The sequence below is a fragment of the Struthio camelus genome, chromosome 5 (assembly GCF_040807025.1).
Source record: "Struthio camelus isolate bStrCam1 chromosome 5, bStrCam1.hap1, whole genome shotgun sequence".
Lineage (NCBI taxonomy): Eukaryota > Metazoa > Chordata > Aves > Struthioniformes > Struthionidae > Struthio > Struthio camelus.
In genome coordinates this window covers 77264438-77277565 of record NC_090946.1, presented here as the reverse complement: position 1 = coordinate 77277565, position 13128 = coordinate 77264438, and the positions used below count along the sequence as shown (strand labels likewise).

General features: G+C 35.9%; 1 protein-coding gene across 3 annotated transcripts in view; it reads left to right on the top strand.

Moving 5' to 3' along the window:
• Window positions 1-11598, top strand: part of PPM1A (protein phosphatase, Mg2+/Mn2+ dependent 1A) — a 32962-nt gene extending 21364 nt beyond the window's left edge. For 2 of the 3 annotated variants that reach the window (XM_068947382.1, XM_068947383.1), the window contains exons 4-6: window positions 3277-3385; window positions 5967-6024; window positions 8490-11459. In XM_068947382.1, coding sequence (XP_068803483.1) covers window positions 3277-3385; window positions 5967-6024; window positions 8490-8519 — 197 coding nt within the window. In that variant the 3' untranslated portion in view covers window positions 8520-11459. Of the gene's footprint in view, window positions 1-3276; window positions 3386-5966; window positions 6025-8489 lie in introns of all 3 variants that reach the window. The other variant, XM_009670696.2, reaches the window with a different exon arrangement.
• Window positions 11599-13128: the final 1530 nt, after the last annotated feature.

Here is a 13128-nt window from a genome sequence, read left to right as displayed (position 1 = left end):
CCAGTACGTTGCATTTATACAAATACAAAATTTCAGGAATTAATGATATGTCAGACTTGTACAGAGGCAGAAGGATCCTATATATAGTTACAAAGCACTTTAATACTAATGTAATGGGGTGATGTCTGAACAATTTCAGAAAATATATTGTACTTCCCCTCAAAGGTCAATGCTTCTTTTTTCAAGTTGTCCTCAATCTTTTGCCTAATGTTGCACAAAGATACTATTTAAATTTATGAGTATGTAGTAAACACTATTCAACCTGACTGATTATCAGCTGTGTATGCAGAACTTGATCTTGTAGCTCTTACTCATGAGGGAAGTTAAGAGGCTGAACTAAAGTAGAGCTGCAAGAACAAGTGTTGATGGACTTTTAACTTAATCATTCTTATGCAATTAAATTGTTTCATGCTGTAAATGGATTATGCAGTATTAGCTAGTAAGGTAGGACTGTTACAGTATCTGAAACTTTCAACACTACAGTAAATAATCCTACTGTTATCCTAAGATGCTTGAGGAATGGCGGTGCTTAATTTTAAAAGCCTTATTTTCAGCTAAAAGAACTAGAAAATGTAAAGACTACTTTTAGAGTTTTTCTTACTAATCTGTAGTATCAGTTTAAAGCTAAAATCTATTAAAATGGAAATTTGGTGAAAATGCATATTATGTATTTTTTTTTTTTTTGCACTTCAGTATTCTGTCTAGTCCAACAGGTAATGAGATTTGATGCTTACTAATGTGCATTTTTTCCGGTTGATTAATATTAGTACTTTTCTTCCCTCAGCCTAGAATATATCTTTATACTGTTAATAAGTAGTGAAAATTGTAAGATTGAAAAGGGCTTAGTACTAATGATAATCTGAACAATGAAAGGCAATTCAGATAAAAAGAAAAAAAGCGTAGAAGGTTTCCTACTTACCATGTTACTTAGGACTCTCCTTTTATTGATCTTGATACGTTTGTGGTCCAGCTTCATAACTACTCTAACTAATAATGATAGACGAAGCAAGTGTGGAAAAGCATCTTTGTGCCATTACTTGCGATAAATCAGTGTTACTCTTAAAATGTCTTGTGAACTTCTGGACAGAAGTAATCAGTCATTCCAAAATACATTGCTGCTATTTGCACTATGTGAGTTACCGATGTGTTGACTCTCTTACAAAACTTGACAAGCGTCTTGTTCCGTTCTCAGTTTTTTTACCTATAAGCATTCAGTTAGTAGATTATCCTTGCGATATTTGTATCCATAAAGAGAGAATTTTAAGTTAGCCGATATATGTTCCTTCCCATATTTCCACGGAATCTGAAACTTTGACTTTTACTTAAACTTTGTGTGGAATTCCCATTCAGAATATGAGATCAGTAGATGTATTTTGAATCCTTTATTTTAGGGTTGTAAGAATGTTTTTCCTTTATTTGATGCCATGAAATTGTATAGAAGGTTTAAAAGTAAATTAAAAGGAGGTTAACAAGATGTATTGAAAAAAGACAATTTCAATAAATTAAAAAGAGCTAGCAGACCGACTCCATTTGTTGTGTCATCAGTGTTCATTCAGTCTGTATCTGTAGTTCTATCAAAATACAAATGTATTAATTTAGTGGAGACTGTATGTTAAATGTACTGCAGTTACAGGTTGTGAAACTGTGTAGCATAGGTAAACTATAAATTCCTTATTTTTGTACAGCAGAACTCTAGCTCTAGCACAATGTAGAATATACTAGATGTTCAGAATTGCACAATAAAGGAATTTGGCAAACCAAATCTGAGATCTTTGCTTCTTATTCAGATTTAAGAATGTTAGATTATTTACTAAATGCTAGATGGTAAAATGAATTTTGGCCATAGACTTTGAGGAAATGGCAAGTTTCTGAGGTATCTAAGGTGTGTGGTGTCATATATTGAATTTTTTCCTACTTACAATGTAGCCTTTGAATTAAACAGCTTAAAGCTTTGTGTTGCAGTGTTTGACGCTGACTGAGGACTAGACAGTGTTTCCACTGTACCTTGCAAATAACTCATACAACCTGACTTGCAAAATTGATTATTTCCATAAACAAATGCGGCCTTGAAAAACTACTGTATGCACAGAAAGTAATGCACCGTTTTTTAACTAAAAAGAACTGGACACATTTTGGTTTTAGAAGCTTTTAATGTGCCTTATCTCACTTACTAAATTATGAAGCTGAAGCTTGGTATGCTATTTTGTTTTTATCATTTACAGTAAAAACTGACTGCTAAGATACCTCTTTCAAAAGCGGGTACTGATGAATTCCTGCTACTCATTAAGTTGTGTAAATGCTTTAGTGCATGAAGAATAATGTGTGTGTGTGTGTGTTTGTATATATATATGTACACATTATTGTATGTGTGCTGCAGTATTCACTTGAAGATCAGCACCTCCAAGTCATAATTCATATCTTTTAGAATTCTGAGTTCACAGTTTACATAAAAACTGAGATGCATTTTTTTAAAAAAATTCTCTTGTTCTTTAAATAGGGATTTCATAAAACTTGAAAATGACCCTTCAAGGGTGGTAAGATCTAAAAGCTCTTTTGAGTTCAAATAAAGTTGTGTTGCTATTTCAGAAAACCAGGCCTAAGAATAAAGCTAAATTAGTTTTGTAGCAATACTTGGGTGTGGCTACAGTACAAATTCTCTTCACTCAAATTGGGATGGATCAGCTTTAAATAATTGCCTAATATTTGCATATCCCCTAAAAGAGTTGAGGATGGAACTGTCACTTAACTCCGTCCCTGGCATTTAATTTGTAGTTATGTTTTTAATGTGTGCATGTTACTATCATGCAGTGAGGTACAAGTATTGGCTTATGTACATACAGCTATGGGATTTACTTTTGATGTATTTAACCTTTTTGTTCCTTCAAAATACTATGTTTTCTGTCACGGCAATAACTTTCTAACTGCTATTGCAGTGTTAAGGCTGATGTTAACATCTGCCTCATGCTCAGTGCATTTTGTTGGGAAGATAAAATAATGATATAGCAGTAAAGCCATTGCAAAAATTATTCCCACTTTTATTAAGTAGTTATGTATTTCTAAAATCCATGTGCATGTTAAAAGTTTGCAGGGTATCTTATCAAATCCATTACAGGTTCGTTCTTATGGTACCAAAGTTAGTTAACATTTACCGTGTTGAATATGGTCTGTAATTTTTTTTATATTAAAGTTAAGCTGCGTTTTTATAAAACTGAGTGTTTCAATCTTTGTAAGTTAAATTTGGACTGCACTTACAAAAAAAGTACTTCTGATTCCCAGAGATCATAAAGAAGCAGGGTGAAGGAGTACCAGACTTAGTCCACGTGATGCGTACGTTAGCAACTGAGAGCATCCCAAACCTCCCGCCAGGGGGTGAATTGGCAAGCAAGTGAGTTCACATTAGTGTAAATGTGGTTTTTGATTTAAGTTGAAACTTAACTGTATGGCCACTCTTAAAAGTGGGGGGAGGGAAGAAGGGTTCAGGACAGAAGGTGATCTGTTCTCCAGTTCTCATTCTTGAATTTTTCTATACGAAAAGGAAAAGCATGAGAACAAAGTAAACTGTGGATCACTACTAAAACTAAACATCAAACTGCAGTTGTGGAAAAGACCGAGGACTTTTTTAAGGGTGGCCTAAGTGTCTGTTTTTTGTAATTAACTGGGTTTTCTGGGTGGGAGGTTACATTTAAGGATGCAAAAATAATACCATTACTTTAGTAGTAATTTGATAAATAGTTCCATACTTTGTCAAGAAGCGATGTACTTTTGATATTTTGCTTGGCAGCTTTCTTTTCTTGTCTGTAGCTAAGGCAATGTTGCAATTCCTAAAAAGTTTGCTTTTTTCCCCTCTCTCTGCTTGTGACAAATCTGAATATGGATAGAAGTCTATCAAAAAAGATAGGTGAGATATTAAATTTATAACTCTGTGTAGGCTGACTTTGTCCTTAAAGAAGAGTTTAGTATTCGTGCTCTTTGGACTTCTAAATTGATGCTCAACCTTTGAGGAAGCAGTGTGTCTAGCTTTTTTGCACAACAACAAAGTGCATTTTGGACCAAAAGATTTTTCATTGATCTGTACTGTTTTAAATTGGATTGAACAGATGTGCTATGGGCTATCTATTTTTAATCCTTCAGACCACAGTTTTTATATTGTTACACTGAAACGTGAAGAGTCTAAGTGTCTAATGGAGTAAATGATGTCTGAACTTTAAAGATGACTCCCACAGAACAAAGTTGTTCGCATAAGAACTGTTTGAGTATGAGACGAAGGGATGGCAGTTTTATATGTAATAGTAGTGTCTATTTAGGGTGTGTTGCTGTCGTCCTGAAATACCAATAAATCAGTTATTCATGAAATATGGCGTGCACACACAGATTGTTTATCTTAATCTTCTTTGGCTAGCAGTAGTATCAAGGTTGTGAGAAAGCGCTGAAGTCTCTGAAGTGACTGACTTCAGTAGGATTACCTGCTTAGGTGATGCTAGCTTGAACAGGGATTGACAGAAGTACAGGTTTAGTTGGGTGTTAGTGTAACTCAAAGCAATACTGCCAATTTGGAAGGAAGATGACGCTTTTCAAGAAACCTGCCTTTATTTAATATCAAAGATACCTATTGCTGAAAGATCAGAGAAACTCTTCAGTTCATGCGTGCAACATCCTTTGTGTGTAATTGCTTGTTTTTATTGCTTTAAATTCCGCTTGTTCTTCCATGCCGTGTAATCATTCACTAGAACTATGATATTTACACTGCTGCATGATAGTATCTGACTTTTCAATGCGTATTTACTGGATGATTATAAGGTCTCTCGTCTGCTTTTTTTTTTTTTTTTCTTCTGATGCCCTCCATTGCGACTCCTCTGCATGTATTCGTGAGCAGTTGTTGAGCAAGGTTGTTCCTTGAAGCTTGTATTGTATTGCGGTTGTGGTCTGCTACTTTGTCATACTTCTTTTTGCAAAGAGGGGATCTGAAAGAAAGTTATTTTTAAAGTGAAATTTATACATCCTGTCTCTTGCTCCCTTCTTTCCTTCCTGTTCCCCCTTTAAAGTTTATTCCTCATGTGCTAAGTGTAAGGCAAAGGCTTCCTCTTCCTTCAGTCTCCCAATTTTTAATACTATTAAACAAAAACCAAAAAACAAAACACTTTTACCCTATGTAGAAACAGCTCATGTTGCCTGTTTACCTATTGTTTGCAATTTTCCTATATTTTCTAGAAAAGCCAGGAATTCAGAAGACTAGAGATATCGATCACAAATGATCTTAACTATGCTAAACAAAGATTTTTTTAAAATGGAGGAAGCTATCAAGATGCATGAAATGTTTTTGCTAAAAATCAGACAGACTTCTCGGGATGAAGAAAAAGTACCTAAAACTGCCGTTTTCTGTTTTACTTCCTTCTGGGGAAAAGTTACAGGAGACTATTGGACATGTTATTGGAAACTAGTATTGCTTCATAAATAACTTTACCAGGATTTTAATGGAAAGTGCATTTCAGAATTTAATGAGAACAAACATGTATTTTAGAATGCAATTTCAGCACACCCGGAAAATACAAAGTTGATATTCCTTTCTGAAAGTGTCATAGTATATTGAGTACTACTGCAGTATTCCTCAGGCACACAAATGAGCAGAGCATTCAACTTCCATCATGTTCTCTAATGCCCTCTTTCAGAGACAGACACACATCACCAAACTAAAAAGCACTGCAGCCTGATCTGAGTGTCAGATTGTGCTGTTTTCTTGTTGAACTCTGACCAGTATTCAGCCTTGTTTTTCTTGAACCTAAAAGTTTTAAAGAATGAGGTAGCTATGTATCCATGTTTAATGAAACTTCGTACTAGCTTGCATTAAACTTGGTTCTGTGAATTTAAAACCTTTTAAATTTGCAGCTTAAATTACAATTGTACTTCAGGAATTTGAGTTGAGGGGGAAAAAAAGACACAGCCTTAAAATTCTGTGTTTTTTGGTCTAGGCGGAGTGTGATTGAAGCTGTTTATAACAGACTGAACCCCTACAGGAATGATGACACTGTAAGTACCTTTTCTCTCGCATTATCTCTCTCCTACCCCCCAGTAATTTTAGCTGTTTATGCAGAAATGTGTTGCTGATTCTTTGGTAAAAGACCCCCTTTCCCCTAACCCTATCCCTACCCCTCAAAAGGAAAGTAATAGCAATGTTGTGTTCTTTGGACTACGTCTTGTGATTGTTTCCTGATGGCTTCTGCTGATTGTAGTCTCAGAACTCCAGTAGGGTTGGTTAGTTTGTCTTCTGGAATTTCATGACTTGAATCCTGTCTAGGTTTCCAAATGCTCTTCTACCAAATGGTGCAAAGAGTTATATATTTTTCTTTTTATGGGAGACCTCATTTTCCCCCACCCCACTATCAAGAAGGAAAGTGGTGTACTTGTGGATTAAACAAATTTATGACTGTCAGTTTTTATGATGTATTCACTTTCCAAACAGAAAGCATAAGCACTTTCTCGCTCGTAAACGTGGTCCATCTTATAGCATGCATACAGTTCAGGTTCTTTTGATATGTCGGTGATTAGAGAACTGTTACGTAAATCCACCGGTTAGCTTTCATGTCAATAGCGGGAGGAAAAAAAACAACTGTAAAATATGAACAGTAATCTCGGTTGCAATTAGATCACTGGGAGCAACATTCAATCATTGAAAGTGCAGTACTACTTAAAGTAGTTAAAATGATCCTTTACTTACCACCAGAAATTACTTGCATGCTTAACTGTGACACAGAAGTGAAATATGTCCAGGCATACATATGAAGTGTGCACTGGCTTTACAACTGAATGCTACAGTTCGGCAGTTTTCATTTATAATACATTTAGCATAACACTTCCTAGCTACTGGCTGATAAAGGATGCTCTACATTCAAAATACCTGCTATAGTATATTACTCTTCTACAAATATACGGTACGGACTTCTTTGTTTTCTGCTGATGTTGGCAACTCGGATACAGGAAATTGCATACTGAATGGTTGGCATGTAGCTTCTGTGGGGTTTTTTTACTTGCTACTGCTTTTATTCTTCATTCTTGCACTTGAAGCAAACATTTATTTAACTACTCTACTTTGCTATTTTGTTCTTTAAGGGCAGAACTGAAGGATGATTTTAGTGCGTGTGAGTTTTCCTGTGTGTGTATGGGGAGGTGTGTGTGTGTGTGGGTTGTTTTTTTTTTTTTTTCCAACTACACCTCCATGCTAACTGTTCTTCTTTCTGGCTTGTAGTGAAGAAAACTGTTCTGTGCACAAGTTCGAATTCAAGGTGTCAAGTTTTAATGCTAAGAAATTGTTGTATGTGGCATTGCTAGAGACGTAATTAGCCTCTTGCCTCTCAAAAGTATCAGTAAGGCAGTGCTTTTTAACAAGAGGGAATAATATTTCTATTCCTGCAGTCTTAGTAATGATAGGGAAGCACAGCAGTGAAAGCACCAGCATGGACCATTGTTAAAGCCCATCATGGTTCTTAATTACTTGGGAAGACAGTAATGCTAAAATAACCAGACTGCTGTGTATAAGCAGTCTGTTCTGCTGCCTGTGCTTCTGCCTTAGCTGTTGCTCGAGCTACCGAGCTGTGGTCACACTTCTTGGTTGTGGTGTTATCGTGCATACCCGGCTTAGTAGATCAGATGAGGCAGGTGCAAAAAGCTGAATGTGAAATATTCTGAGCAAGGGAGAAGGAAATGGACACAAAGGCAAGTAGATTAAACAGCACTTACTAGAACTTAACTTGTGGTTTTGTACTAGGTTTTTTTATTAATCAGATAACAGGAATCGCGCGTTAAGCGTTTTTCAGGAGTGCAGTAACTACACAAAACCCGCTATTGTCTGGGAGCATAAATGAGCCAAAGTTGCAGATACTCAAGGTATTGAACGTGTAGATGTAATGCCATGCAATGTAGCCTTACAGTTATGATTTAGAGCACTGTATGTCTCTAGTTCCAAATTTTTTCTTAGGTAGGAGGTTTTCTTCCTCCTTGTAGTTTTACTACAATCCAAAATTAGCGTTTAGTTTACTATTAAGCCTTCTAATTATAAGCGTTAAAATTGGCCTGAATCATAACAAGGTGCAAGTTGATGACTGAATCTTCCTATGCAGTAAGGAAGGGCTGGAAACATAAAAGATGGTAATGATAACAGATAGCATGAAGCACTTCCTGTTCTTCTAACACATCTGTTTATTTCAGACTACTCTGGAGATATTTTTGAATGCTGTTCCTAGGATATTATTTTGGGAATTGTTAAACATCTTATAAAACACTTGGTTGGATTTAAAAATGTCTTGGTACTTAAAGCTTTGTTAGTGAAGGGTATGTGTTTCTCTTATACACTTTGTAAATGTTATTTCTGAAAAGGGAAAGAAAACAGGCTCCTAAAATTATCCAAGTTTATTTACCCTTTTCAGTCTGGATTATCCAGAAACTGCTGTAACTATGGGCACTCCAGACTTTAAAGGGTTCCTTCTTTTTTCTTTAAGGACTCTGCATCAACTGATGATATGTGGTAAAACTGCTCATCTAGCTGTGGAGTTCACGTTTCATCCTTCAAATGAAACTGCAGCCCAACCTCAGTTACCCTTCTTAACATCCATCCTCAGCGTTAATTAAAGAAGGGAATATGATGTGTTGGTGAGAGTGACAACAGCAGAAAACTACAGCAGTACGACGTCTAGCCCAGGAACTGATACTTTTTTGTAAAACAGACTTCTGTAAACGTGATTTCAAACCATAATTCATGTTGTAAATCAGACTCCAGCAATTTATGTTGTATGATTTTGTTTTTGTAAAGTGCAATTGTCTTTGTACAAAATGCTCATATTTAATTATGAACTGCTTTAAATCACTATAAAGGTTAGAAGAAATGTTTGGCTTGTGTGATGCAACAATATATATCCCTTTAAATACATGTTGTGGTTTTGGATTGCAAGGAGCAGCAGCCTAGCCAGCTAGGTGCTCGAGAGGTGCACAAAACTAAAGATAACTTTGTTTTATATGGAAGCTGAATTTTTGGGCAAGTTATCACAAATTACAGTGTGTAAATTTGCTTGGCAATGGAAAAATAACTAACAGAGTAGTGCACATTCTTCAACAAATGTATTTCTCTTTCTTGAGGCCACTCCTGCTCTCACGTTGAGCAAAAGCGAGTTCTGATTTTTGACTTCAGTGGGAGTTGAATCATACCCTATTAATAGCATCATGTGTTCATTCGCATACGAACCTTGGGAGTAGAATGGCTTGATTCTTCGCACCTCTTTTTTCATTAACCCTTACCTGAAATTACTAATCACTGAGTATGAACAGGCAACTTTCTACGTATGGTAGGAGTCTGCAGCATTTTTACAATCCTGATTGGCTGGGTCTGCTGCTGTTCCAAGTAAAATACTCTGAATTCCATTTTATCAATAAAGCTTGATTTAACAAACAAGAAATTTATCCATAAATGTGTAATTCCTTTTTTCCTGCCTTTTAAAATGTCAGTGCCATTGTAAATGATATTTCACATGTGGAAAAATATTTTTATTAATTGGTAGCCCATTTTTAAAATGGGAGGAATTTTGATTATTTCCCAAGACGTAGCCATATGCTAGAGGATGAAGTGGGAGTAATCTGTTACGCTGATTTTTTACAAGTGTGGGTTTTTTTCAGGCTTTTTGTTTTTCCTCCCCGCTGAAGATGTGCATTGGTTTGAATTTGCCTACTGTTTGATAAAAATACGTTTGTCAAAGCCTGACAATCTTTAACGTTTTATGGTGTGTGTTTTTAATTGACCCACTTAGGATGAGAGATTAGTGGTTAAACAGTACTTGTGATTTGAAATATAGCATGTTGACGATATTTACCTGTTGTTTAAAATTCTAATTTAAAATTTTATAAGATAATAAACTAATTTGATTTAAGCTTAGCTTTCTCCCATTGAACATATAAAATTAAGTTTTCAAGTCAGTCGTGTTTGCAAAACTACTGTTTTGTGCACCTTGTATTGTCTTTTTGGTTGAGAGTATTGTATTTAATATGTAGTTCACTTTATTCATTTAGTAGGCAGATTCTCCAAATAGGAAATCAGTAAAACAAGTAGATTGTAACATTTACTGCAGTTAAACAGAATCGAAACTTGGTGTATAATTACTTTTTGATAGGAAAATGTAGTATGATGCATTTTGCTATATTTGTCTTTCCCTAACTTTGAAATATACATATTTGTATATATAGCCTTAAAACTAATACAGAGTTAGGGAACTCTGAACAGTGAAAAAGTAACTTATAGTGTCTTGGAACTAAGTATAGTATATACCAGCAAACTTTTCTTTTATCCCTCTTGTCTATGTGGGGTGCTTAACGTAACTTCATTGTATTCAGTTTGTAATCTGTTCAAGCATGAATGAAGAAAACATAAGCACTATTTGTATTTATAAATTTATAGCAATTTTTGCTTAAAGAACCAATTCCTTACCTACCTACAAATAAATGCTTAAAATGTCTAATTTTGTTGTAGAGTGCAAAACTATAATAATGTTAAGTTACAGCTTCACAGGCACCTAATTAACAAGCATATTTAATACATGGCATATTAGTACAGAAGGCTAAACTTAATTTAGGACTAGGCAGATGAAGTTCTGTCCTCTTTTTCATGTAGACTAAAGTTTAGTTTTGGAAACTGCAAAACCTGGAACTGGACCGTGGAAACTTTGAGTTAAAAAACTTTAAAAGTCACAGGCAAAACTGATGTAGAAAGCCATACTTCAAACTGTAATCACTTAGATTGTCTCACTGACAAATGCTATATTTGAAGCCTCTTCTTACGAGGTCTCCTAAAGGTTATAAAGAAAATAATTCTTCTGCTATGGCTACAAGCGCTGTAACTAGGTTTTGAGGGTAGTAGGAGAAGAAAGGCTGTCTCAGTCCTTTCTTCTGCTTACGTTCAGTGTTTTGATGAGGTCAGAGCACTGAATCTATTATGTATGCATAAACACTGCCATTTTAGATACAGATTTTGATGACGAAGTGTATGAATTAAGTATATAAAGCATCCTAGAGAAGAGGCAAGCTGTACTTTTCACTGCTCTGAAAAGAAAAAGGCACTTTTGCACCTTTGTGCATCTCCTTCTTGCACCAGAAACTTTTTTTTAAATGCTAAAAACATTAGCACCTCAGGGGCAAGGCAGCAATTTTTTTGAAGTATTGTGTGCTATTTATTTCCCTCTTGGAAAAAGATTCCTGTGTGACAAAAATGAAAAATGTGTGATGTTAAAAGATGTATTTTTAAATACATGTTCAAATAGGATGGTCCCAATTTGCTTGTTTTTTAAAAGGAAATGTTATTTGTAAAGCTCCTTTGGTTCATATGCCATGCAAGTTTCTGTTTTCCTTTTACATTTGACAGCTTCACTGGTTTCAGTTTCTGTGAGTCTTGTTATAGTCAGATTAAATGTTTCACTGATCATTCTGGGAAAATACCTGTACTGCTTTATAGACAACTGCTCAAATTATTCTCACTAATTCAGCATTGAAATGTGTTCAAGACAGAGGCTTTTAAAATGTATTTTAAAAAACATCGTTGGATTAACTAAATGTAATTACATTAAGCATGGTCCTAGACTTGCCAGGCTTTATAAGTCCTTTGTAGCAGTAGAGTCCTGTTACGCATGGTGGGGCAGAAGTATGCCTGTACCATGCAGGTTACAAAGCCAGGGCCTTTCTGGTTACAGAGCCGGCCAGTCTGCCAGGCGTGGTGGGGCAGAAGTATGCCTGCACCATGCAGGTTACAAAGGCAGGGCCTTTCGGTTGGCTTGCTCTTACCTAGCCAGGCAGTACCACTACAGAGAGCTTGGTGCTTGGCCATCATTCGTCTTAACCTTCCAGCACAAGTCAGAAACGGAGAGAGAAATTTCATCTGCTTGTCATTAAACTGCTGAATTGTGGTAATCCTAGGATGAGTCATACCAGCAAGATGCCTGAAGAATATTAACCAGCAGATGAGTAATTATAGCACTTTACCGCGATAGTTCATGCAGGTTCCAAAGCTGATCATTGAAAAACGTACTTACAATATTGACCATTGCAAAGCGTCCTTTAGATTGTTTAACTGCAAGGCTGCTATTGCTCGGTTCAAGAATTGGAGACTTAAAAAGGTAATCTAACCAATTAGGGAACAGTTTTCATTGCAGCTAATTCCCTGGTAGGAATCTCATCTTACTTTGTTACACTGGGATAGGATAGACTCTAGTGCATTACATTTTTAATAGTTTGTGAACTAAGGATACTGTTTCATGGTAAATTTTTATTAAGCCTGAACTGTTGCCATAAGTCTTCACCTACTGCCCCTTTTGTAGCCGCGGTCGTGCTTGTGTGGCTGTGAAGTTAGGAACAAAAAATCCACCTTCAGCTGGATAAACTGATAATCCAGCTATCTAACACCAGTACCAGAGCAAGATACAGGGGGTGAAGACAGCTCTGAGAGCAAGGGAATGGTTGTACCAGCCCTTTTGCCACAATCTGGGAAACCGCACCCTAAATTCAGATAATTGTCTGACCTGCATAGGGAGTATCCATGCCTTTGCTTGCAGATTTTTTTCCACAGTAGACTTCAGACAAAGGTTTTGCTTTGGTGAATGTTATTTTTCTTAAAACTGGCTTCGTGAAATTTTGGTTTTAACGTCCTATATAGGAGTTCCATGCTGACAAACTTACTTTTTGTTAGCTCTCTACAAACGTAGGTAGTTCTGTCCTAAGAGATCAACAGCGTGGCTGCCACAATTAGGTTAGTGAAATGGTTGTTTTAGTTTACCTCATTTTAACGTGCATCAGGATTTCAACATGCTAAGATGTTCATCTTAATCTCTGCTTGCCACTTTCTTGAATTTTTATGCATGCTTGACTTGGTATGTTTAAATTTCGTGATATTTGAACTTGGCGTATCTGTAATCAGCTAACCATTAGTAAAATATTGCCCTTCATCATTTAACAAATACTGTATTTAATAAAAAACTGATGTACCTTAGGTTAAGAAACAGGGAAATGTGTAAAACTTTACCTGACAGTTTTCTATAGAAAATGGAATTACTCTGTGCCAAGCTTCATTAGGTGTAAAAATGATATCTTCTAGGTAACTAGTATAGC